This window comes from Neolamprologus multifasciatus, chromosome 7, assembly GCF_963576455.1.
Source record: "Neolamprologus multifasciatus chromosome 7, fNeoMul1.2, whole genome shotgun sequence".
Taxonomy (NCBI): Eukaryota; Metazoa; Chordata; class Actinopteri; order Cichliformes; family Cichlidae; genus Neolamprologus; species Neolamprologus multifasciatus.
Genome location: NC_140445.1, coordinates 61,826,739 through 61,854,234, shown reverse-complemented (window position 1 = coordinate 61,854,234; position 27,496 = coordinate 61,826,739). Strand labels below are relative to the sequence as shown.

The 27,496-nt window shown below is 42.1% G+C and overlaps 1 protein-coding gene across 2 annotated transcripts in view; it reads left to right on the top strand.

The window, feature by feature from the left end:
* The window catches only part of b4galnt4a (beta-1,4-N-acetyl-galactosaminyl transferase 4a), a 177,958-nt gene that overhangs the window by 87,949 nt on the left and 62,513 nt on the right, over positions 1-27,496 (top strand). For both annotated transcript variants that reach the window (XM_085164822.1, XM_085164823.1), the window contains exons 3-6: positions 10,391-10,489; positions 20,302-20,397; positions 21,227-21,317; positions 24,005-24,105. In XM_085164822.1, coding sequence (XP_085020948.1) covers positions 10,391-10,489; positions 20,302-20,397; positions 21,227-21,317; positions 24,005-24,105 — 387 coding nt within the window. The remainder of the gene's footprint in view (positions 1-10,390; positions 10,490-20,301; positions 20,398-21,226; positions 21,318-24,004; positions 24,106-27,496) is intronic.

Below are 27,496 nucleotides of genomic sequence, written 5' to 3'. Positions count from 1 at the left end.
AGAGCCGCTGCTGCTCCACATCGAAAGGAGCCAGCTGTGGTGGTTCGGGCATCTGACAAGGATGCCTCCTGGGCGCCTCCTGGGTGAGGTGTTCCAGGCACGTCCCACCGGGAGGAGGCCCCGGGGCAGACCCAGGACACGCTGGAGAGATTATATCTCTCGGCTGGCCTGGGAACGCCTTGGTGTTCCCCCGGATAAGCTGGAGGAGGTGGCTGGGGAGAGGGAGGTCTGGGCCTCTTTGCTTAGGCTGCTGCCCCCGCGACCCGGCCTCGGATAAAGCGGAGGAAGATGAATGGATGGACAAAGTTGGATCAATTGAATGTCTTTTTGGCTTTTCATAAGCACACTGAAGTAGTTTTCTTCCTTTTCACCTCGAATGTCTTCTAAAGGCTACGGAAAACGTAATATTTCCTAGATGCTTTGTTCCCTGCCATTGCTATGGACACTAGGAGATTACCACAGTTGCCTGTAGCACCATGGAGTGCTTGCTTGCAAACGCTCTCAAGGAGCGCTCTGATCAGTGAGGAAACTGTGAAAAGTGTGACACAAACAGGAAATGAAGGCTGTTTGTCAAAATAAAAGTAGTGCTGTTTAAAGATGTGGGCTGCGGTGCTGTCGCACTTCTTCAAGTTTGACTGCCGGCCATGTAGTAGTGACTTTTGAAAGTATTTACAGACACATGGTTGTCTTCCATGCAAAATACAGGAGACCACATGTGCTAGCAAGCTGAGAACCGTCTTTGCATGAGATTTCACCCAGTGACAGTAAGGAGCTCAGGAACCACTCGCCACACTGGTTGGCTGAGCCACAGTCACCCTTCTGAGAGAAAACTCTATAGCTGTTAAAGTTTTAAGCAGTTTAAAGAGGTTCAGATCACTGGCACCTAATCTGGAACCCTTAATTCCAAATGTAATGAGTTGAGAGTGTAAACGGAGGGCTGTACTCACTGTTTCCATGTGATGATGTGGTTGAGCTTAAAAATGGCCATTTTCAGATTAGAGACTCTGGAACATTCCCTATCCAATTATTAAACTTTTCACAGATGCATCTGTCATTCATAATACACTTGAGCTTTTTGATGCGCTTCCTTTACTAATTAGTTATGTGGTATACATCTGTGTGCTGCGTGGATGAAAAGTCACCCCATTCAGCGGGAGGAGAGAGCATTTTAAAATCGTTATGCTTTGATGTCCATCTAGCAGATGTGCTGAGATTTGGATGCTGTGCATGTGATACGCACATAGTTCATAGCGGAGTTCACATTCTTAAACACACAAACACACATGAACAGGTGAAGCGACGGAGAGAGAAAAGTGCTTTCGTTTTCAGGTCAGGCATTGCATTTTAGATGCTATTCGCCCCGGGAAACCAGCATGTTTCATCATTGTGTGCCTATCACACTCTACCCCCTGTAAGAAAACCAAATAACGCCAGCAGAGAATTTCAGATGTAGACATGCACAGCTTGTAAGACAAAAAGACAAAAAGCGAATTCACAAACAGAAGCTGCAACAAAGACAGCAGAAGGTCGATCAGACCCGCTTGCACAAACCCTTCGTCTATTTGTTCCGTCTCATCTGGATTTACTGTAACAGAATCCTGATTAGATTACCCACCAAAGTACGGGAAAGGCTTAATATGTCCAAAACCCTGGCAGCAAATCTACACCACCCAACAACTACTGTCACTCCATAAACTTTTCTGTGACATTTGAAACTCTTCTCCTCTGCTATATTTTTCAATCGTCATTGGAACAAGCAAACAACATCCCACAAAAAGCCTTTTCTTCAGCATTTGTGTCATTATAAGAAAGTGATTCATGTATTTTCAATTTCTTGGCAGAACGGTGCTCTCTCAAAGAAAGGAACCAGGTGCTTTTTGATAAAATACTCTATTTTATGAACAAATAATGTAGCAACAAGTTCATATTTTGAAAATATAGGAAAATACTATTCATCCACACTTTTGACATTTTTGTCCTTCTGCTTATGTTTGATAAGAAACCTGTTTTTTACCAGTACTTTCAACACCACTGTAGCCTTATGGCACTGCAAAATTGTTCATCGGTACATCTGTGAATATCCATCACTGCGTGAGGCCACCTCTGAAGGAGGCTGTGTGTTGATTAGGTCAGACTGAGCCCCGGCAGGTCAGCGATGATTGGCAGTTGAGTGTTTGCCTGTTCTGTTTGCCAGCTGCCCCGTGTCACACCCCGTCAATAGTAATCAGCCTGGACATAAAAGTCAGGTCTAATGTGGCTTTATTTCTCTCTTTCTTCCCAATTGCTCGATGGTAGAAGAGTAAAACATTTCATTGCCCGGGCAGCAAAATACTGACATGCTGTTCCAACTTACAGTGTGTTTGGCATCAGGCTGGATTCCTGCTCAGATTCTAGCTCTCTCTTTCTACTCTCTGCGTTTGTTCTCGATTACTTTCACGTGATCTCTCCTTTTTCACTAAATAAGACCCCTGTCCTAATCAACTACTATTCACACAGAAATGATAAAGATCTAAGACACTTTGAACTGTCTTAATAATAAATAAATAAATACATTTTTATTTATATAGCACCTTTCAAGACAGAATCACAAAGTGCTGCACATAAGATTTCAAGTCATAAAAAGATTTAAAAAAGAGAAAATAAAACGGGCATAAAATTAACCAAAATCAGTTTTAAAAAGGTGAGTTTTGAGTTGTTTTTTAAAAACAGCTACTGAGTCCACAGTTCTTAATGTTTGGGGGAGAGAGTTCCACAGTCTAGGGGCCACAGTGGCAAAAGCTCTATCACCCTTAGTCCTCCTCTTAGTATTTTTTATAGCAAGTAAGCCCTGATCAGATGACCTCAAAGACCTGCTAGGGACATCGGGCTGTAGCAGATCAAAGATGTAGGCTGGTGCCAGTCCGTGCACAGCTCTGTAGGTCAAGACCAGGATCTTAAAATCAACTCTAAATATAACAGGAAGCCAGTGTAACTGAGATAATAACGGTGTCACATGTGAGTACTTGGGGGATTTTGTCAAAAGCCAGTCATTTCACAGAGTATTTTCCTAATGCAGTACCGAAAGGTACGTATAACAGTATAAACAGCTATAAATGTATAAGTTACATTGTAAAAACTAATTAAATATTTCCATACAGTTCTGACGCAGCCACCAAAATTAAATTAAATCGATGTCGACTTACTCAGCTTGTGCTGGCTGTACATTTAGATGCATGAATGCAGACACACGTTTTCAGCACTCTACTAAAAATGAATGCGTGCACACACTACACACATCATCACATGAAAATCTGTGCTCTGTAAATACCAAACAGGTCACCCTCTAACTTTTCTGCCTCGACTGTCTGCAGTTTTTCATCTCCCCATCTGTCCATCTCCTCTCTTGCCTCCCTCTCTCTCCTCCTTCTTCCCCTTTTGCGTCTTATTGTCTCCTTGCTGTACTCATCTCTGCGCCATTAATCTTCCAGCCAATGAATTGGAGCTCCTGACTCTATCGCTCTTATTATCGGCCGCAGCCGATTTATGTTCCATTTTTCTCCTTCTCCTCCTCACTCAGCCTCGCTACTGTTGTTCCATTGACCAGCATGTAATTTCTTACATGAATAATGCAAGCAGCGAGACAAAAATAGTTGCATTCCTCGGTTCCTCTTGGTTGGGATTTGTTCTGCAATCATTTAACTGAATGCATTTGGTTGAGCTGATTTCTATTCAGCAGTGCCAGCTACTTTGTTAAATGAAATAGGGATTTTGGTTGTAAGGGTATTGGGACTCCAAAAGCTGTATTCTTACTGAAATAGACTAGAACAGCTGATTGTGAGATCAGGGTGCAGATTTATTCAACCTCTCAGCACACTCGAGTACTGATCCAGGATCACCGAGGTGGTTCCCAGGACAATTCTATTCATTAGCCAACACTCAGAGCGGCCACGCCAGCATATGACAGTTTGCAGGCAAAATTAAATTTCAGTTTCCAGCAGCGCTGATGTGCTAGTGATAGACACACTTTTTATAAAAATGGCCAGGGTTGGTCAGGCGGCTTTCACAGTTTAAGATTAACTCTTTGATGAACATGAACATGCTTTCGGGGCATTGTTTCCTCAATAGCAGTGTTGGGAAGGTTACTTTTAAAATGTATTCCATTACAGAATACATGCCCCAAAATGTATTCTGTAACGTATTCCGTTACGTTACTCAATGAGAGTAACGTATTCTGAATACTTTGGATTACTTAATATATTATCATGCTGTTTACAACTACATGAATGTACTATTGCTGTGATTTATTACTGTTACTGAAGGTCCGCGGCTCCGAACCGTAGTAAAGGGACCTCTGGCTAATACGTCGGGTTCTGTGTCGGGCTCGTAGCCGAAAACTAGCTTTACTTTGTTGTCTGGGTCAACTTTGCTAGCGAGAGACAGAGAGAGGCGTTGAAAGGCTGCTCCAACAGAACTTATTGTTTTTGGAGGAAAACACGAACACGGTGTGCAGTCGAGTCTTAATAGCTTACTTACAACTGGGCTCGTCAGGCTCTCTTCTTGGCTGCAGCGGTTATTATTATATTTACATGCTTCCAGCTCCCGTTTTTGCTCGATGACAGCTCCTACTTTTCCTTTTTCTCCCTCCCTCGCTCACAGACACATAACGTGTATGTCAGTCCATTCTCCCTGCAGCACGGACTACACTGCCTATGATGCTACATTCTTTAGAGCTATACCTGTAGCATTCTGCCTATTAGCTTAGCACAACAACTACAAAAAGGCCTCTCTCACCCAGGAAACACGCAGAGAGAGAGCGTCACCCTGTAACCATGGCAACCGTAACGCTGCCGCCTGGAACAACAGAACGTAGCTGTCAAACAAAACCCAAACAGTCCTGACCCGCCACAATATGAAACAGGGAAGTACCGCCGTGTAATCCATTTATTTCAACAAAGTAACTATATTCTAAATACCACCTTTTAAAACGGTAACTGTAACGGAATACAGTTACTCATATTTTGTATTTTAAATACGTAACGGCGGTACATGTATTCCGTTACTCCCCAACACTGCTCAATATACTGTCTATAGGTAGAAAGATATAATTATGTCCCTGACTTTTTTTATTTACAGCTAAATAGCATTGCAGTTACAACAATAAATGCAATGTTCTCTGCCGATATATTGTCATGAGAAGCAATGACCACCCACGAGAAATTCACCTTTGTGTGTGGATCAAAGGTGAGTGACAGACTTACCCGTCACATCTCATTTGCTGTACTTGTACCTGTATTATAGAATATTACAGAATATATTGTAATGCACAGAACAAACGAGGAAAAATGTATAAACCCAGGCGCTAGCTCATAGCAGCTGCTGCTGAAAAACCCCGTGTTGCCATAGTGAGCGTGTTGGTGGTTAGTGAAGCGCAATGTATGGGCCCTTTCAAATAATGACCTTGTTGTGCTCCTTGAAAAATGTCCAAGGACTTGCATAAACATGTTTTTGGATCCCCAAAAGACTCTTGTGGTGATAATTCAGTAATTTTCTCTAATACATATCTCTGTTAAGCTGGCATAATTGCCCTTTAAGGCATAAAGAGGCGGAAAAAGTGAGCCACATAATAATGTTTTTATCTGACTCATCTCCCTCAGCCATCAAGCGGAGCATTTCGAAAATCAAAGGTTTCTTATTGTTCCCTGTGCTGCTTTCTTTGTTTATCACAGACCCAGTTGTCCTTTATTTTTCTTCGCGATGCTGTAAAGTAGTGAAAAGCAACAAACTGACAAGAATAAGATTAAAATCAAGCCAACCCATGGCGCTTCATTTCCTTTTTTTAAGTTAGATTATCATTTGGATGTTGAAGTTAGCCTTGGGTAAGGATAAGAAAATGTGCTGTGCTTTTTTTACTTTGTTACTACTGCAGTGAGGAAAGTCTTGCTGTAGGCCTGAGAGCTTGCCTTTGTCCCTATTAACTTAAATTAAGCTAGCACAGTTTTTTTTATTATTTTTTCAATAAAATAAATTGATGTTATTTTTTCCCCTCTTACTGTTTAACTGTGCTAGAAAGAAACAGTAAATTTATGGATCCCGGTGTGTCCTGGTTGCGAACTGAAAATCCATCTCCTCAGCTGTAGTCACATCACATACAGATCACCGGTGCTGGTGAGTGTGTGATGCTGCACAGAGCTATCTGGTACTGCTCAGAAACGAAGCAGACAGTGGTCTGTTTGGTCTGTTCAGTAAAGACAGATGGGATTCTGGCAGTCTACATTCACTTCACACATTGGCTGTGCCGGAGAGATTTCCGAGGACTAGACTTCCTAAACATACCGTGCACTGTTATCAAACGTCTCTCAGTTGTTCCTGTTCCTCTTTATTGTGCCACTGATAACATTTGACCTCTTTTGTGTTCATCACCTTTCATTTGTCCCGTGTTATCTTGCTTATTGATTCTCATTTTCTCTTTACTTACTTCACTTCTCTTACTTTTCTCTTATTCCCCCAAAATATTTTTTGTCATTATTATAAATGATGAATAATTTGTGATTAGTCACTTGTCATATCCCGGTGTTTTTGCATCTATTTCCATATTTAAATGGATCAATCAGTTACCAGGAGCCACTGCTGATTCACTGAAACTACAACATGCAAAATCGGAAGAATTATTACTATTATGTTAGGGCTAATTAACATACTGTATACCTGTGGGGCAGTTAATATGAATAAAGAAGTTAATTTATTGCAATTAGTCCACTGTGGTTATCAAGTCTCACGTGGCTGGAAATTAGGATTTGTGGACTTGTGGAATCTGTCTTAGTTGGCGGGTAATAGATGGCGGAGGGGGAAAAAACGATTTGTGAGATGAGCTCCACTTCCCTGCCCCTCTTTCCCGTTCTCTGCGATACCGATTTTTGCAGATGCTGGTGCTTGTTTGTGTTTAGCAAAGCAAATTAATTAAGCTCATTGGTATTCCAGGACACTGGTCCCAGCTGTTTTCCAAGTCTAGGATCAGCAAGGTCATCCATTTGAATTTCGCTCTCTGAACATGTGGAGCCTGGAAGGAAACAGCTGGGAGGCAAGCACCCACAAAAGCGACAGTCGAGATGGATGGATCTCAGTGATAAAAATCTCTCTGATCGGTTCTATCACTCAACTCCTTATGTCTCCGATTCATTCCTCCCACGGCAGATCTGTGCGCGCTGTGTAATAGATCATTTGTTATTCCATTTGAGTAAAAATCAAAAAGGTAAATAGCGTTGTAAACATATGATAAATAGGCAGCCTCATCAGTGTGATTGATATTTCCTGTTTTGCCTTGATGCAACTTCTAATATATAATGTCATCTGACAGGCCCCAGTTAGTATCAACATTAATTATCAGTAAAACATGTTAACGTGGTTCTGGGCCCTGTGCCAGCGAACAATGAGATTTGTAAGTCTGAAATAATGAGTCTTTGTGAGTATTTGTGCATTGTAAGTAATAGCAACAACTTGTCAAAGTGGAAAGTCAATACACACTATAGTGGGAAAAAAGGAGATACAGCTCATGAAGAATGTAGCGCAGCCTCGGGTCAATGAGTTAACGGTACCTTTTAGTATTGCATCGATAAGCAGACTTTGAGTTAGATCACGCTGAGGCAGCAGTTTACTGAGTTGTGTCCCTGTGAATTACTGTCCACAGCGAAGAAGTAAAGTCTGTTCTTTCAAGTTATTTCTAAAACATGAGCTCTTTAAATTAGAATCAGTAACCACGCACTACAAAATCTCTAATGTGCAGTGTTGGGGAGTAACGGAATACATGTACCGCCGTTACGTATTTAAAATACAAAATATGAGTAACTGTATTCCGTTACAGTTACCGTTTAAAAAGGTGGTATTTAGAATACAGTTACTTTGTTGAAATAAATGGATTACACGGCGGTACTTCCCTGTTTCATATTGTGGCGGGTCAGGACTGTTTGGGTTTTGTTTGACAGCTACATTCTGTTGTTCCAGGTGGCAGCGTTACGGTTGCCATGGTTACAGGGTGACGCTCTCTCTCTGCGTGTTTCCTGGGTGAGAGAGCGCCTTGGTGTTGTTGTTGTTGTGCTAAGCTAATAGGCAGAATGCTACAGGTATAGCTCTAAAGAATGTAGCATCATAGGCAGCGTAGTCCGTGCTGCAGGGAGAATGGACTGCCATACACGTTATGTGTCTGTGAGCGAGGGAGGGAGAAAAAGGAAAAGTACGAGCTGTCATCGAGCAAAAACGGGAGCTGGAAGCATGTAAATATAATAATAACACTGCAGCCAAGAAGAGAGCCTGACGAGCCCAGTTGTAAGTAAGCTATTAAGACTCGACTGTACACCGTGTTCGTGTTTTCCTCCAAAAACAATAAGTTCCGTTGGAGCAGCCTTTCAACGCCTCTCTCTGTCTCTCGCTAGCAAAGTTGACCCAGACAACAAAGTAAAGATAGTTTTCGGCTACGAGCCCGACACGAACCCACCGTATTAGCCAGAGGTCCCTTTACTACTGTTCGGAGCCGCGGACCTTCAGTAACAGTAATAAATCACAGCAATAGTACATTCATGTAGTTGTAAACAGCATGATAATATATTAAGTAATCCAAAGTATTCAGAATACGTTACTCTCATTGAGTAACGTAACGGAATACGTTACAGAATACATTTTGGGGCATGTATTCTGTAATCTGTAATGGAATACATTTTAAAAGTAACCTTCCCAACACTGCTAATGTGTTGTACACGAATCATCATTCAAACATCACTCGCACCTGTAAACAGTTAAAGCTGACTTGTCAGGAACAAGAGACTCTTGGTTTGCATATAATAAACAATGTCACCAAGACGGCCCGAGGTCTAAACTTTACTATAAGACATTTGGGTACCGAGATTTGCAGCTTTTATGCTGAGATAAACAACACCTCAAATATAAAGAAGGATGAGTGGATAATAATAATCATAATAAATGCTTAGTAATATTTGAAAGAACACTGGTCAAAGTATGGAGCTTTGTGAAAATTAATATTTAAAGATGAGCCTGTTTAAAAAGTCTAACTGTGGATTCATTAAAGACTGAGCAAGGGGCTTTTAATTAGCGAGGTTTTCAGTTATTGGTTCATAACTCAAGTTCTACTAACAAAACTTAATCTGCTGTTGAAGGCTGTGAAACAGCAAAAATATTTGAGATTCAGCTTCATGTAAGCTTTCCAGCAAATGTGTCAAAAAATATTTTTGCTTCAGGCACTGGGATTTAGTTTGCTAGTGTTCAAACAGCTCTTGATTCATTAGACTGACCGCTGAGTCCTTTCTCATACTTTTTGTGTTCCTGTTGTTTTTGATTTATATGAACACCAGCTGATGCAATATAAATGTTTTGTTCTTAGTTGAGTTGATCTATGTGTGTGTGTGTGTGTGTGTGTGTGTGTGTGTGTGTGTGTGTGTGTGTGTGTGTGTGTGTGTGTGTGTGCAACAAAACTAGTCTGTTTGTGAGTCTTTTGGTACCCACAAACATCAGGTACTTTAAGCTCCTCTGGTGACAGACAGGAGGGGAGCCTGTTGTCACATTTCTTCATCATTATTTTCCGTGCCCTCCTTCATCTCTCTCCCTTGGAAGTTAAAAAAGTAATCAAAGGCTTGGCATCTGACAGCTCTGGCTCTTTGCTTCCTCCACTCTAAAAAAATAATAATTTTTTTTTTTCTCCTCCCCTGAATCTTTTGCAAACACTTGCGCCTTCTCCTCAAAAGCCCCTCATTTCAGGGGTGCTGAAAACCTCTCCAGCTTTTCTCAGTGGAGGTGTGCCTCTTTTGACATCTCTGCTAAATGGAGGATGCTTTGCCACTCATTTAACAGCTCTGCGACTTTGTTCCTCCTCTGGGAGGCACACAGCCTTTTATCTCCTCATAGCTGGCTGAGAACTTGCTCTCCTCTCTGCTCTGTCCCACCAGTCACAGCGCAGCATTAGCAAGTACATGCCTCTTAGCAGACCACAGAGAAAGAGCCCTGCAGTGCTCTGGCTGGAGCACGAGGCTTAGTCCCCCTGGAGGAAAGATCCTGGCCGCAGGGTGAATAACTGGAGTATGTTGGACATTAGGGCTTTGGCAATTCAAAATGCTGGATTAGGCGTGAATAGTACGGAGGCATTTGCACAAGGTTTTAACAGTAGGGAAATAAAGCTGTTCACGATGTACAGTATGTGTTTTCATTTCCTATGTCAGTTATATGCAGCCTCTGGAGAGTCAGATTACCTCAGTAATCGATGGATGGATGGATTTGTGCTTTCATGAATGTAAGGCCTTAGTCTAACCACTGAGATCCATGACCGCCATTAGTCGACTCCTTTTATCGGTGTTGGTTTATGGTAACTGATTTTTAAAAGTGCTGTTTTTTCTTTCGTATGTTTTTCAAGGATGACGAGCCAATGACAGCAGGGGCTGACGGCAGAGATCACACCCGTATTCGGAAGTTCCTCAGCCAGCACACCAAGAAATTACCCTGGAAACCAGAGGTAGTACAAATAATTTGCCGTCCTTTTTACTTGATGTGATTTCTCCTGATGCACATATCACTCATTCATCTTCCATTTAAAGCCTTTCTTGCATCTCGCAGGCAGAGCTATTGTGATTCCTCGGTTGTTTTGCTGTTTGTGTAATTAATCCACTCAATTTGGCAAGGCCACTTAGTGTGGATATCTTCTCCTCATTTTCTATCAGTTGTCCTTTCAACTGCAGTTGGTATTTGAGGTCAAACGGAGATCCAGCCAATTTCTGGCGGCATTATTGAAACATCAAACTGCAATTTATCATTATTAGGATTAAATTATTGTGTCGGGATGAAAATATTAGATCCAAAATAATGATTACATTTCAAGCCATGCATGACTGGAGTGATGTGATTTTGCTGTCTTTTGTGTGTAGTTGACACACCTGCTGTAACAACAGGAGCAGCAGACAGGCGTATTAAGCAGTGGATTATTGATAGAGAAAGCAGCTGTGGAAATGTAATCTGTTCAGCAGGGTTTAATTATAGCTTTGTGCATGTATGTATGTGTGTCTGTAGCCTGGAACATGTGATGAATTAGTCATTTTCCACGTGGGGTAAAGTTTAACTACAAAGTCTTTGCTTCAAACCAGCATGATCTTCCAGCACAGTGGACAGTTCACGTAGGTTCTCTGCCTTTTACTCTGACTTCTCGCTGCTTCCATAAAGCTTTATGCATGTTATCTTATGTCCAAGGCAAGATTAGAGGAGTGCTGAGTGCAGTATGGGCCTAATATTGTTATAGTAACTGCATTATTTCAGCAGACTCTCCTGAGCTGGTCTCAGGTTAGCTTATCTTTGCCGTCACGACTTCTCTCAGCAACAAAACAGCCAAACACTCTCATTTGGCTTTTAAAGCAGTCATATGTGGATGATGTCTGCTTTTCTGATTTAATATGCCCTGCAAACATCTGTTGTCTGAATAGCGAGGGGCTGCATCTAAATGTGGTGATGGTTTTGGCATAATTTAAAACGGTGCTACTTAGAAAATGAGGAGTCACATTGATATGAAACAGCCAAGCTAGGACCACAGCCAAGTAGGCAGTCTGATACTGGACCGTGTAGACTAATTGCACAAATCTAAATAAATTTCAAGGGTTGATCATAGCAAGAAGCTTTATTATGTTTATTTTTTTTCCCTCCTGTGCCTTGTGTTTTATCATTTTGCAGATCACAGGATATGTTTTTGCATTCACAAACAAACAAGTGATTTCATTGACCAAACATATTTTCTTATTCATGGTGTGGAATGAAAAAGCAAAGCAGCCGCAGAAGGAAAATACATTTTGCAGCATCCACACCCACAACATCTTACATTAGGCATGACTAGCGTCAAAGCTCCCTTTTAAATGTCGACATGGCATTTCTTTGACTGATTTCCAGCCTACTCTTAAAGCACCCTGTCATTTAGTATCAGTGAGTTTTCTGGAAATCCTGCATAATTCTATCAAATATTTCAAGAATTTCTTGGAAGTTCAACGCTCAAAAATCCTTTCTTATCTCTGCTATGTCAGGCCTAAGCCAAGTTTGTCAGAAACCATGCAGCGCGGCAGCTCTTCCTCCGCTCTCCTCACTAGCGTTCTGTCCTAATTACCAGCATTAACTTGTTTTCTTGGTGCACAGCCAAAATGGTAGAGGTCTGTGGGGCCACTGAGCTGGCGCTGTCAAAGGCGTAGACTTGTACTGGCAGAGGTAGAGCGGTGCCATATGCCTGCCGTCACAGATTGGCAGAGGTCACATGGACATTCAGAAGCAGTCCTAAACCACATGCACATAAATTCAGTTGCAAAATGGAAAAAAACAACAACTTAGACAGAAAAAAAGGCACTTTAATCACTTTTAATACATTTAAAACTGGTGGTTTGCAACAAGTAAACGCTGCCGACTTGATGAGGATCTTTGGCCGAGCGTGCTTGCTCATTCAAAGGTGACATCGGCACTTTAAATGCACTGACATGAGACATAGATAAGAAAGTAAATTGCCCCACTTTTCAGCAGTCAAGCACTAGCCAGACAAGAATGGATAAGCAGTCATTTGCAGCAAAGCTGACATGTATCTAGGGAGAATTTGAGCTTCTTAAACAATTTTATTTAGTCACACGCAGAAAGAAAGTGATGGTAAGAAGGATTAATAGTCTGCTAAGCCATTGTAGACGTTGATATCAGAGGAACTTTCATGTTTTTTTACATGTCACTGATATTTTAAAAGCCACAGGGGAGCTGAGATTTAACTTCGTCGTATTAAAACATTAAGCCTGGTTTCAATTCTAGTGCACTGAGGAGGACAGGTGGAGGATGACAAGTCTCCAAGTTGACTGACTGACTAAAGCGTCTGGCCTTTTGGCTCTTGGTGGAGCTGAAAGTATCTTTATGTCTGTACTTTTTGGTGAAACAGATTTTGACAGCCTATTATTTACCACTCGAGGGAAGTGAGGAAGATATTGTGGCACAACACAGACACATGATTCATATGGAAGCAGTCATCACAGCTGTCTCTTCGCACAGAAACACATGGAGTGACGAGACTGCAGGACAAATCAGATCTTTGTCTGCTCTCCTCATACCTCAGTAATATGAGGTGAAGATGCAGGAGAAGACATCTGATATTTGTCTCCCTCTCACTATTGATTTTGTCTGTTTTTTTCCTCGGTCTATTCAAAATGCCAACTCTCTCATCTGCCGTTTACTCGTAAGGGTTTGAGATAAGAAAAAAATGCTGCTCGTTCCTCGTACCCTGTCTCATGTTCCTCAGTTTGACATATCTACTGCAGCCTATCCATCCCCCTCATGTTACATCTTTGGCATTACTGGAGATATGTAATTGTAGGACAGATGGCAGATTATACAAACCCTCATTACAGTAGTTGATGTGGCTGGGATCTAGATCATATAAACCGTGTCTCCCATTTTTTTGTTGCTCTCACTGTGTGAAATGAGTTCTCATTATCTGTGTCCATATAGTGCTTCTTCCCCTCACACTTTCTTTTCTTTCCTAAATTACTAATGGAAAGAGGAAGGTGAGACTAAATGTTCATAGAATTATCGTGCATGTTCAATTATTCCCTATTTATTCAACACTTACATATAGTTCAGTGTTATGATGTATCAACACTGAGTTGTAATGCCTTCTGTCCTGCATGTCCCATGCGAGCAAGCAAAGTGGCTTTGTATATACCCCAATCTGCCCTTGATAGGAACATCATGTCTCACTTTTCTTACCCAATAGGGATTAATAATGTCAGTTGGTGTGAAAGCTCGTCAGTGGGTACACTGAGCAGCCATTTGTCAGTGCTTTGCTGCCAGTGGGAAGCGCAGAAGGCTGCACCAGATTTTGAGAAAGGGAGAGCCTCGCAGAGAAGAGAGATGGGAAAAAGAGAAAGTTTTATTTGTTTGCTGGGTTGATGGTTCAGCCAGATGGATGAGAGAGAGGAGATATGGTGAAAGACACGCTCGCAGAATGTATGTGGCTTTCTGGGGGAAATGTGTGGTGTGATAAGAGTAGTGTACTATACAGTATTTGATGCTTTAGATTAAATGCCCTTCTTAATCGGGTAGCTTTTCTTGTACTTGTGGGCGACTGTGGCTCAGGGGGTTGGGAAGCGCATCTGTAACCGGAAGGTCGCCGGTTCGATCCCCGGGCTCTATGTCCTGGTCGTTGTGTCCTTGGGAAAGACACTTTACCCTACCGCCTACTGGTGATGGCCAGAGGGGCCGATGGCGCGATATGAAGCAGCCTCGCTTCTGTCTGTGGCTACAACTGTAGCTGCCTCCACCAGTGTGTGAATGCGAGAGTGAATGAATAGTGGCATTGTAAAGCGCTTTGGGTGCCTTGACAAGCGCTATATAAATGCAATCCATTATTATTATTATTATTATTATTTGTATACAGCGCTTTGAGTACTCCAGGAGAGTAGAAAAGCGCTATATAAGAATCAGTCCATTTACCATTTACTTTTTCTCGTTCTTTTAGTTTGCTCCTCATGTTTGACAGATGCCAAAAATTACTTTGGAGAAGCATTTCCAACAAATGCAGGTCATATATGGATGTTTGGAGTCTCTTTTAGGGCTGGGCCACTCTAGATTATTGTTATTATTATTTGTTTGAGCCGCTCTGTAATACATTTACTTTAATGTTTAAAAGGGTCATTCGCTTGCTCCATCTCCTACTTAGTTTTAGCTGCTCCACTGTAAGACCCTTTGATAAACCCGATGACGGCAAGCTGTCTAGGCCCAAAGGCACCAGCACACCAACTCTTTCTCCACATCTCTGTTCTCATGAGCATAACGTTACCATCTGTAGCGATTTCTCTGAGCCTTTAGCTGTTACTCTGGGATTTTTCTTCGCCTCATTGAGCATTCTACATTGTGCCTTTGGTACCATCCTAGCTGGGTGCCCACTTAAGGAGAGTAATAACAGAACAAAATTGTCTCCTTTTAATTGTCCACAATTTCTAGACAATCATCAGTGTGAAGTGATTAAATATCTTAACTCTCTGATTACTTTGTAACGCTTTCCAGCTTAATGCAGTTCTCTAACACAAGTGTTTTTGCAAAGCGCTCTTTATCATCAGCGGACACTGTTGTAAGTAAGTTGAAGTAGCTCTGTGCCACAGTTCTATATCTGAATGATGTATTCATTATGGACAATTAAAGTAGATTTTGTTTGTTCATAGTTGGAACTTGATGAGGAGAAAAGAAGTTGAATATAATTGCAGATTATTGCAAAAGAGGTTTGTTTTTGTTTTGGGCTTTTTTTTTTGTCACATATGGTGGACCAGGTGTTTGAACAATATCTGGAATAGTTTGAGATTTAGCAGCGTGTGGATGAACAGGGAAGAAGAAATGAATTCAAACAAGAGAAACTAATGGATAAGATTATACCTACATTTACATTTAAGAGGATGACTGGGCGCAGGTTGTGTTTAAACACAACTGACTGTTAAAACTTTAAGAATTACGGACGTATGCTTTCAGTGTATTACTGCTGTTTATATGCTATATGTTTTGCCATATTTTTCATATAACGTAGACAGTTGAAATTCAATTCAATTTTATTTATATAGCGCCAAATCACAACAAAAGTCGCCTCAAGGCGCTTCATAGATACAGAGAAAAACCCAACAATCATATGATCCCCTATGAGCAAGCACTTTGGCGACAGTGGGAAGGAAAAACTCCCTTTTAACAGGAAGAAACCTCCGGCAGAACCAGGCTCAGGGAGGGGCGGGGCCATCTGCTGCGACCGGTTGGGGTGAGAGAAGGAAGACAGGATAAAGACATGCTGTGGAAGAGAGACAGAGGTTAATAACAGATATGATTCAATGCAGAGAAGTCAATTAATACATAGTGAGTGAGAAAGGTGACTGGAAAGGAAAAACTCAATGCATCATGGGAATCCCCCGGCAGCCTACGTCTATTGCAGCATAACTAAGGGAGGATTCAGGGTCACCTGCTCCAGCTCTAACTATATGCTTTAGCAAAAAGGAAAGTTTTAAGCCTAATCTTAAAAGTAGAGATAGTGTCTGAAATATGTACACTATATCAGTTCATTGGTATAACATGATAGTAGAGGAGAGCAGATTTGTAGGTTGTTCATATTTACATGTTGTTTTCCATGTCAACATGTTGCACATGTTGTATTTATGTTGAACTTTCAGTCACACGTAATAGGATAAAAGTAGAGAAATTTATCTTAAAATGAACCAAACGCAGCTTTGTCTTGAGAGCGTATAAACACAAGTCGCTAATAATTGTTTGTTTTTTCTAAGAATATGAATATATTTTCTAGTGTAAACAGCAAGAAAGTCCTGAGTTCAATTCCACCATCAGGCCAGCGTCTTCCTGTGTGGAGTTTGCATGTTCTCCCTGTGTTTGCGTGGGTTCTCCCCGGGTACTCCGGCTTCCTCCCACAATCCAAAGACATGCAGTTAGTGAGGATAGGTTAATTGGGAACCCTAAATTGCCCATAGTTGTGAGTGCAGGAGTGAATGTGAGCACGAATGGTTGTCTCTGTCTATGTGTTAGCTCTGCCACAGACTGGCGACCTGTCCAGGGTGTACCCTGCCTCTCGTCCTAAGACAGCTGGGATAGGCTCCAGCACCCCCGCGACCCTGAAAAAGGATAAGCGGAAGTGGATGGATGGCTGGATGGATAGTGTATTTAGCAATTTAAGCAGAAGCCATACCTATATCTAAATATATGAAGTCTATAAGTCCCAACAAGTAGCCCAGCACATAGCCACTTTGGACTTCTGATAAAATACAGATGCAGAAGAATGATTGTGATGGACAGAGGTAATTTAAGTAGAAGAAACAATCCTTCCTGAGAGTGCCCACGCCTGTTTACTTGTTTGCTAAAAGTGTGATTTTGGATTCAACAATAACAGCTACATAAATGTAAGTAAAACAGCAAAGTAAGAAAGAGCAGCAGTCATTCTGTCTCTTCTTTACCCAGTTACTGAATATAAATGTTAGCTATAAAAGAAAGTTAGCTGTCATCTGAAATGACACAATCTCTACGTTCCTATATTATACCCGTCGTGTAAAAAAACCACAAAACAAGAAAAACACAGACAGGCAGTATCATTGTCAATACACCAACAAATAATGTGAGTATGATTTTATCGCTCGCTGCAGAACGAGGAACGAGAAGAGAGGCAAAAAGAAGATGGAGCGAGACAGTGCGGTGGAGTGACAGCCAACAGCTGAGCTCGGGGAAACTAAAGAATGAGAGTCGAGACACTGACAGCGTTTGGCAGAACAAAGACGGAGATAGAAGGGTGGAGAGGCAGACATGGAGAGGTCAGAGGGAAGAAGAAACAACTTTAGGGATAGTGGGACTGAAGCCTGAGAGAGGGAGGGGAGGGGAGGGGGGGCTGAAGCAACACTCAGAGAAAAATGATTGAGTTTAAGTTAGAGTCGTTGGAGAAAGACAACTGCCCTTTTCCCTGACTCCGTGTCCAGCATCATGTTAAGGCCAGAGCACAGACAGAGCTCTTGCTTCCCTGTCACCCACAAAACAGAGCCAGTTATACACAAGTGACCCCCCCCCCCCCCCACAGTAAAAAGCCTTTACTTTACAGCCCACGGCCTCTCCAGGGCCACACAGGGATATGTTTGTGTGAATAATTAGAGACTTTTAAAGCTGTCCACTTATTGCTATTTGACAAGGAGAGAGAGGGGGGAGCAGTCAGGCCTAAAAAGGTCTTTTAAAACCCACAGGAAATCTATTAAAAGCTTTATATAAGGCATATTTACACAGGGACTAGTCCCCATCTGCTAAATCCTTCTAACCTCACTGTGCCTCCCCATCTCTATCTGTCACTCCCCCACCCCCCCTTTTTTTTAAACATCAGGCAGTCTCATCCATTTTCTTCATTCATTTCTTTTTTTCAGATTTAAATCTGTCAGCCTTTCAGCTGTCTCTTTCTGCTTTAATTTTAAAAGGAACATTTACCAAAAGAAAAAAAAAATATGTGAGCTTAAATCAGGCGTCCCACTGTTTGGGAATGACATGTTTTCAAAACAAAGTCATCCCATGGTTTATTCATGAACTGTAATTGCCATGTTGCTGTCATTGTCCCGGACGTTTAGTTGACCGTGCAGAGTGTGGAGAGAAACGGGGACCACGCAGGTCATGCCATCTGTTCGAATGCCTGTGTCATACTGAAGGAGCACAACACCCTCCGTCGACACGTTTGTCCTTTAGAGCAGCGGTCCCCAACCTTTTCACGGACCGGCCTTTAAGGTGTCGCAGATAAATATGACAAAATAAAACTCATGGTTCTCAGCCGGAAAAGGGTGGAGTGCCCACTCCGGGTCGGGGATGAGTTCCTGCCCCAAGTGGGGCAGTTCAAGTATCTCGGGGTCTTGTTCGCGAGTGATGGGAGAAGGGAGCCGGAGATCGACAGACGGATTGGGGCTGCAGCTGCAGTAATGTGGACGCTGCACCGGTCCGTCGTGGTGAAGAGGGAGCTGAGTGTAAAAGCGAAGCTCTCAATTTACCGGTCGATCTACGTCCCTACTCTCACCTATGGCCACGAGCTGTGGGTAGTGACCGAAAGAACGAGATCGCGGATACAAGCGGCGGAAATGAGCTTCCTCCGAAGGGTGGCTGGCCTTTCCCTTAGAGATAGGGTGAGAAGTTCAGCCATCCGGGAGGGGCTCAGAGTAGAGCCGCTGCTGCTCCACATCGAAAGGAGCCAGCTGAGGTGGTTCGGGCATCTGACAAGGATGCCTCCTGGGCGCCTCCTGGGTGAGGTGTTCCAGGCACGTCCCACCGGGAGGAGGCCCCGGGGCAGACCCAGGACACGCTGGAGAGATTATATCTCTCGGCTGGCCTGGGAACGCCTTGGTGTTCCCCCGGATAAGCTGGAGGAGGTGGCTGGGGAGAGGGAGGTCTGGGCCTCTTTGCTTAGGCTGCTGCCCCCGCGACCCGGTCTCGGATAAAGCGGATGAAGATGGACGGATGGCTGGAAAATAAAACTAGTACCGGTACCGAAAAAAAGAAGATTTATTCATAACACACGTGAAAAGATCGAGGAAAACCAAGTTAACGATAAAAACGATAACAAAATAACGGTGAAAACCGATAAAAACCATGAAAACTATACATTTGACACCTGAGCCTCTACTCTCGCGGCCCGGTACCAAACGACTCACGGACCGGTACTGGTCCGAGGCCCGGGGGTTGGGGACCGCTGCTTTAGAGTAGCAGTCAGAGAGACATTTGCTCACCTTCCATATCCCATTCCTCTAATATCTCTAATGAGAGGATTGTGTTTTATTTACATGAGGTCACTGCCACTCCTCTGGTTTCTTGATTTGACAGCTCACTCACAGCCAGCACCTACTCTACGCACAAAAAGGTTACCTTTAACGAATGAAATGGGGCCAAAGTATTGAAGCAATCTTTCCCTTTGATCCAACCGGGGGAACCTCGCTGTGCCGTTTTTCATAGTCAATTGGAGAGAGTCAGCTTGCTGCTCAAGTGCTCTGTGATGTTGTAAATATCTGTGGCAGCATTACAGTGGCAACCTGCTGAGACTGCTGTCACACGTTGAAAGGATACCATATGTGTGTACAGTATGTGGTATAGTATATTGGTACGGTTCGAGACCATCAAGTATAAACATTTTTTTTCCACTGTGCTCCTAGAGCTTGACGTTAAACTGAGTTGAGGTTATGTGCTAATGTGCAACAGCATCACAGTGTGTAGCGAAGATATTAAGAATCGCACTCTTCATTGTTTTTCTCTCTTTTTAAACATTGCGTGACCCAAAGCACATAATTTCCATAGCACTGCAAGTTTGTCACACAAGTCTATGGAGAGTCATCCCCACTCCAATACGAGCAGACTTTTGTGTGCGTGTGATGAACGAGAGAGAGCGCACGAGAGAGGAGACTGTGCCCCAAAGCAGACTGGTTTCACCATCTGTCCTTGCTGTGTCCTGTGATTTCCCTGTGTAATTCAGACAAATGTCATACTATGGGCAAGGGATGAGCTTTGACAAACTGCTCCAGACATTCTCAGTTCACACTCCCCCGATACTCCTGTTGAGTTCTTCTGTTATTCACAACATTTCTAACCTCACTCCGCAGTCGCGTGTTGCAAAGAGATTTGATTTTTCCTGCAACATGGAGGAAATTGCACATATTCCAGCACGTTCTAGGCAGGACGGAAGCACCGAAGCGTATCTCCTGTTTAACAGCACGTATGATGCCGCTGTTAGTGTGTGCATTGACCTGTGTCCTCTGTGCGTGTGTGATTGTGTGTTGACAGTATAAGGGCCAGGCTAACCTTCACGTGTTTGAGGACTGGTGCGGCTCGTCTATAGCCCAGCTGAGAAAGAACTTGCACTTCCCTCTCTATCCTCATGTAAGTACAGCAGTGCGTATTTTCATGCATTAACACTAAAGGCACATTGTACTGACTGGTTGTGCATGCCTCCCTGCTCGCACAAGTCACATATGCAGCTAGCTGTGTCTGTGTCATATTTAGCAGAATTTTTATTCCTTTATTTATTTTGGAAAATGGCTCTTAGTCTCAGACAGCAGGCTTTTCATTTGTACCTATTGATTTGCTGACTGAAATTGACAACTGCCACAAGCGCATTTCATCAGCTGCTCCTAGCTGAGGTGTTTAGTGCATGTGCAAATCAACCTGTGAAACAGTGAATCATCATTGTCATAAAATCAGTAGCTTTTAGCAGTGGAGCGCGCCTCACTGGTAGCTGAAATCGCTGTGTTTTACATCCTTCTGAGCCGTCTGCAAAGGCTCAGCAACATTAATCTGATAATATCATTCTCAATAATTAATTGCTAACCTATTTAGTTTAACAGCATCACTGGCTAAACTTACAGCAGGTTCAGATGTCTCAAAAAGATCAAAAATGGCAAGAAATGGCTACATGCATAAAATTGTATGATTGGACTGATACTGTATGGCAACAATTTCCAGGCAAAAAGCTAGCATGCTCACTATGATCTGTGAGCATGCTAGCTTTATGTTTAATTAAAGCAGGCTCTTTTATTACAGTATCTCGTCTGTTAGTCTTCTTATATCAAGTGGCAGACTTGAACAAGTGGGTCAGAGGTTTGCTTTATGACTCACTGTGTGTTTTTGAACTGAATGTTTCACTGTGACGTAAAGTGTTTAACTTGCTGCTATTAAAGTTGCAATATTTTTCCCCTCTTTCTTAATACAGGCCAGGACAACAGTGAAGAAACTGGCAGTGGCTCCAAAGTGGAAGAACTATGGCTTGAGAATATTTGGCTACCTTCACCCTTACAGAGATGGTAACTAGCTTTTCACCAATCTGAGGAAGCATTTGCGCATTTGAAAGAGTAGACATTTTCCACAGCCCTCTTAATCCAAGCACTTCGGAGCCACTAATGTAGTGGATATTCACATTTTTATTAGGGCTGATTGCCAGAAGTCTCACAGCTAAATCTCATTGCAGTCCCCTCATGGCCTTACCCTCAAGCCCAGTTGCTATGGGAACTGAAAGCTCTAAAGCCCAAGTGCCCTTGCACAAATTGCAGAATATGAAGTTATTAATTAGATTACCATTCATTTCAGCCCCTCATGTAGCTTTCACTTGGGGTATCACTCTCCGTTGCTGATGGCTTAAAGGTCATATTATCTTCTCGGTGACAGCGTGCGCGTCATTTCTCAATTATGTTTTGCAACCAAATTTAAAATGTGAATAATGTGGCAATTTAACACGTAGTTTGAGTCTAAATATTGCATTATTGTAGTAACAAACTAGTTTTATTAAGGTGAACACTACCACCTGCAAAATATTAGAATGTCTCACCGTACTGACCTGGGTTTGCAGCAACCCCCAAATGGGAAGCTCTATTTAGAAACAGCTGATCACACAGTTAAGTCAACTCTGAGGTTAGTGCTTATGTGGTGAATGAAAAAGGGGCAGCATCAGTCGAGCACCAATATCTCAATTCGCCATGACAATAACTAAATAAAGAGCAAAGGTTTTTAATCCACTGGAGATAGAAAAGTTAACGGGTGCCGTTCTCCAATTATCTTCAAGAATCCAGCAGCGGCAGTAGCGAAAGAGTCTGTGCTCAAGAGGAGAAAAGAGTCAATACATTAGCACTATTACATTTCCTTCTGCGTTCACGAGTGTTCATCATTCATCATTTTACACAGCAGACGTGATTTCCCAAATGTGAAAAAGAAAGTGTGCTCTTTGTTTTTAATTCTGTCGTTTTATGAAATGAATAATGAAACAAAGAGTCTGCTAAAAGTATTTGAATACAACCTCGGATAAGCAGTAACACGCGGCATATTACACTGTGTCAAAGGCTAGGCAGAGTGTAACTGAACAGCTTCCAGAACCACCTTTAACAGCAACAACTCACATTGGTGTGGAGGACTTTAGGCCCACTCTTATTTACAGTGTTTATTTGGGTTTCCAGGCACTGATTTATGCACAGCTCTCTTAAGATCCTGCCACAGCATTTGAGTCAGGTTGAGGTCTGAACTTTGACTGAGTCAGTGCGACACCTTGATCCTTTTTTTTCTGCCATTCAGTTTTAGATTTGCCGCCCAATGTCCCAATGTCAGCCAACTTTTAGCTGTACCCTCCCCATTCCTCTGCTCCCCACTTAGTATGCTATGTTCATGCTGATATGCTGTACGCTTTGGTTGTCACCAAATGTAGTGCTGCGCATTATGGCCAAACAATTTCACTCTGGTCTTGTCTGTCCAAAGGCTTCAGAAGCCTTGTGGTTTGTTCAGGTGCAATTTTGCCATTTCTATAACCATTATATGATTTGACCTTGGGGTGAATTTTCTGAGGCGTCCACTCTTGGGAAGATTGGCAGCTGGCTTGAACGCTGTCCACATGTGAATAATGTTTTTCACTTCAGAATGATGGACTTTAAATTGTTTGGAAATGGCCTTATAACCCTTCCCAGATTGATGGGTACTAACAATTGCTTCTCTAAAATCATTGCCGGAGTGGCATTGGGTCTTTGGAGTGTGTTAACACACACAATAGCGCTCCAGACCAGAAAAACACACACAAAAAGACACCAAACCAAAACTTCTGCTTTTATAAGGATGGCCACACTTGATCAGTTAATCAAGGGCTTTTGATTAGCAGCACATGGCAGCTACTCACCCTCTTAATCACTGTGGAAATAGTAAGATTATACCTTGTTTTTGCTAATAGCAATGCTGCATTTTAGCTTATTTTAGTTAGATAAATAATAGTCAGTGCAGCAACATTATTAGAAATCTGTATTCGCTGGGGTGCGTTGAGCAGTCGACCACATGCCATATGGCTGAGAGCGGCCAGCCTGGGTTTGAGTCTGACCCGCGGCCCTTTGTCGCATGTCTTCCCCTTTTCTTTCTGCCCCTGCTTTCACTGTGTCTATCAAATAAAGGTGGAAAAGGCCAAAAAAAAAAAGAAATCTGTATTCACAGGTATGTCCACCTGTGTTACGCCTTTTTATATACAATAGTATATCCACAAGAAGAAATGATAGATAATCTGACGGTGTGGATACCATTTCGATTTTATTCTGCTCTTAGGATGACTCCACATTTGAAAACTGAGATCACTGTCTCTCAGATCACTGATTACCCATGAACGTGTAAACATTCATGAGGAAAAATGACAAATAAATACAATTTGTCAACATCCTGAGATTACCTATAAACTGAATGCTCCACTTACTGCACCCCATGTTCTCACTGTTTTGCGTCTGTGCTCAAGTGTTTATTTCCATTCATATAGTTGTTACATACAGATTAGAAATTCGTGCGAGGCAAATCTTCATATCACCGTAACCATGCATGTCATCCATGACTACCGCTCCCGGCAGGGCACCACGTTTTTGGTGCGTTTTCTTTTTCCCATTTCTTATGAAATTCTGCCCTTCGTGATTATACTCTCTTAGATCATACATATCTACTTCTGCTGACACACGCTTTGATCATATTTTCTCCCTTCCAGGTGATTTCCAGTTCTCAGTATCATCAGACGATAACTCCGAGTTCTGGCTGAGCCCTGATGAGACTCCTCTTAACGCCAGACTGCTGGTCTATGTAGGACAGGTAAGCAACAAACTGTTCTGAATATTATCTCAAACACACTCCATTTAAAATCAGCAGGGTCCCTATATTCTTTATAGTTTATGAGTCAAAGGAAAGATATTTAGTACAACCCATTTTTCAGTACTCTCCTGTTTTTAAATGGCATTGCTTAGCAACAAGCTGTTACTGTAGGAAGAGCCTGAATCTTCTGGGGCCTAAATTCAACCTCTTAATGTCATGACCTAAATAGTAAAACACTTAGTATAATATATACCTCTAGGGAAGTTCATCCATAGTACAGTTTGCACAGAGAAGCCAAACCTTAATCATTAGACTACATAGTGACTTTATTATCTGATAGGATATTCAGATGACGGTGACTCATATCTTTAAATGGCTTCTAATGGATTTTATTTCTCTCATATATGGCTATGCACACTATGACAGATCAGGCAAGTATAACTATGATTAACTGCAATTCTTGTGGAATCATAGTTACTGTTGAGACTTTAAAGGGTCGAAGCTATTACTCTGAAATGATGCCATCTAAAATCGTTGCTGAGATGTGACTAAGAGCACCCAGCTCTGACCACACCTCGACATAAGCCTTTAATTCTGCCAGAGTTCAGCGATACAGCAACAGCAGGGACAATGAGCGATTTGACCTTGTTCGTCTTTAGTAATCACCCGCTCCCCTCATGTCACCATCCTAACACCGAGGCTATCGCTCACCTCCCCCAACGCACGCCTCAAAATACAGTAGACTTAAATCCTCCTGTAGAACATCCTGTGAAAAATCGTTTTCCTTTCCCATCTATCCTTGAAGTACCCTCTGCCCGCAATTGAATAAAAGTCAAGCTGTGCTGCTGCCGCTGCCTCTGCTAATAAAGTTTTCTCTGTGAAACCTTCTGAAAGATTTAAGAAGGGAAGGATGCACGAGGTTGCACAATATTTGAACTGCACCATATGAGTGCTCTCAGCAAATGTGTGTTAAGAGCAAAGGTCCGGCGATGGTGCCATCTGTATTCCAACAGGATGCGAGATGTCACCAGGTTCCATGGGAGCTGAGATTAATTGGCTGCGTGAGAATATTGATGTGACATTTAGCAGTGGAGAAATATCATCTAGGTAATGGCAGAGGAGCAGCATTATGGCTAAGGATCATTCATCCTGCCACCGGCTGACAGACAGGTCTCACTGCCTTCCCAGTCTCGAGAGGCACTTTGTGTTTCACGGATAAAAATCTAAATCGTTGCTTCGTTCAAACCATCTGCATGAGCTTAGGTGGAAAAAGAGTTTATTTAGATTTTCTCTTACTGTACGTTTTTTTTTTTTTTTGAAAGAGGATTTTGAAGTAGTCAGATTTTCCCCAACTTTTAAGAGTTTGTGTTTCATATAGCACATACACTTTTCACCCTGTGGAGACATGTGCTGCTGTTCTTTGCTTGCTACAAAGCCTGCCCTTAAGACTTTTAAGAGCTCTAATACAGTGGTCCCCAACCCCCCGGTCCATGAGTCGTTTGGTACCGGGCCGCGAGAGTGAGACTCGGGTGTGAAATGTATGGTTTTCAGGGTTTTTATCAGTTTTCAGCGTTATTTTGTTATCGTTTTTATCGTTAACTCGGTTTTCCTGGATCTTTTCACGTGTGTTATGAATAAATCTTCTTTTTTTCGGTACCGGTACTAGTTTTATTTTGTTGTATTTATCCGCGACACCTTAAAGGCCGGTCCGTGAAAATATTGTCGGGCACAAACCGGTCCGTGGCGCAAAAAAGGTTGGGGACCGCAGCTCTTATACACAATTGATTTATGTGTTTTTAAAGTTATTTCAAACCAGATAATAATAAAATCAACAACAACAACAACAACAATCTTTATTTATAGAGCACATTTAAAACCCAGCGGTATACCAAAGTAACTGTTGAGTAAAATAACTCAATTTTAGCTTGTTTTTTATTTTCTGAAGATTAAATAAAGATTAAAGGCAGGGGTTATTCTTCAGCCACTTCTGTGTTCTGTGTTTCACATTTACGGCAGTGAAAAAAGGTTATTTTTTATTATCTTCCTGTGCATGCGAAGGACATTACACTGAATTCTGAATTCACCCATTCACTCACTGTATTCTACAGTTTTATTCTGTTCATACCACATTTTTCCAATCCCAAATACACACACCGTTGGACACACCAGGGCACTTTTTCTCCTTTTTTTTAGTGGAGTTGCATCTTGCCCAGAGATTGGAGGAACCCCAATAACCCCAGTTAGCATTCCCTGTAAACCTCTGTCCAAATGGATTGCACACCAGTAAAAAAATCCACTGACTGACAGACAAGTGTGTGAGGGATCCAGCAAGCCCAGCTCTTTTTTATTTGAATAAGCTTCCTAGTGTGCGCCGTTTGAGGCTAGTGCTTTCAAATGAAAACGCCAATGACTAGCAAATATGTCTTTAAAAGTATAATTCGAATGTGCTCCCACGAGGCATTTAACAGTGATGTGATGAAAAATAGGGAGCTGAAGTGTTTCTGTGCTGTTTCCATGGTGACCCCTGTCAGTATTTTCTTGTCTTCCAAATATTACACCAAAGAAGATAATGATTTAATCTCGAGATGTGTATTTCTGTTATTCTCAAACATGTATAAAACATTCAAAAGGTAAGCTTGAGTCCTAGTTCCTGTCTTGGTCATCCCAAATCCACACGAATGCATACAGTACCAGTGGATCTCCAAAAAATTAGAATATTCTGACTTAGTTTTTCATAATGTAACTCAACCTTTATATTGTAATATTTCCATGATTTAAAAAAGCATTTACAATACAGAAATCTCCAGCTTCTGAAAAGTGTGTTCATTTATACACTCAGTACCTGGCTGGGGTTGCTTTACCACAAATTACTGCATCAGTACAGCGTAGCATGGAAGCGATTAGTTTGCGGTCCTGCTGAGGTGTTACTGAAGCTCAGGTTGCTTTGATGACAGCAGCTCGTTTGTATTTTTGGGTCGGCTTCTCATCTTCCTCTTGACAACAAACCCGAGATTCTCTGTGGGTTTCAGGTCAGGTGAGTCAGCTGCCCCATCAACCACCATAATAACACATTCAGCAAATCATTATGTAGAGTGTGGCACTGTGGGCAGAATCCTGCTGGAAAAGGAAAGGCATTTCCATGAAGCTTGTTAGCAGATGGAAGGAAGTGCTCTAAAATCTTCTGGTAGATAGCTGCGTGCAGATGACATGGCACTCTAAATCATCACAGACTGCAGAAACTTCACACTGGACATAAAAGACCTTGGATTCTGTTTCCATTATTCCTCCAGACTCTAAGATGTTTATTTCCGAATAAAATGAAAAAAATTGCTTTCATATGTGGATCACAGGACTGTGGATCACCGAGCAGCAGTCCTGTTCTTTTTCAACT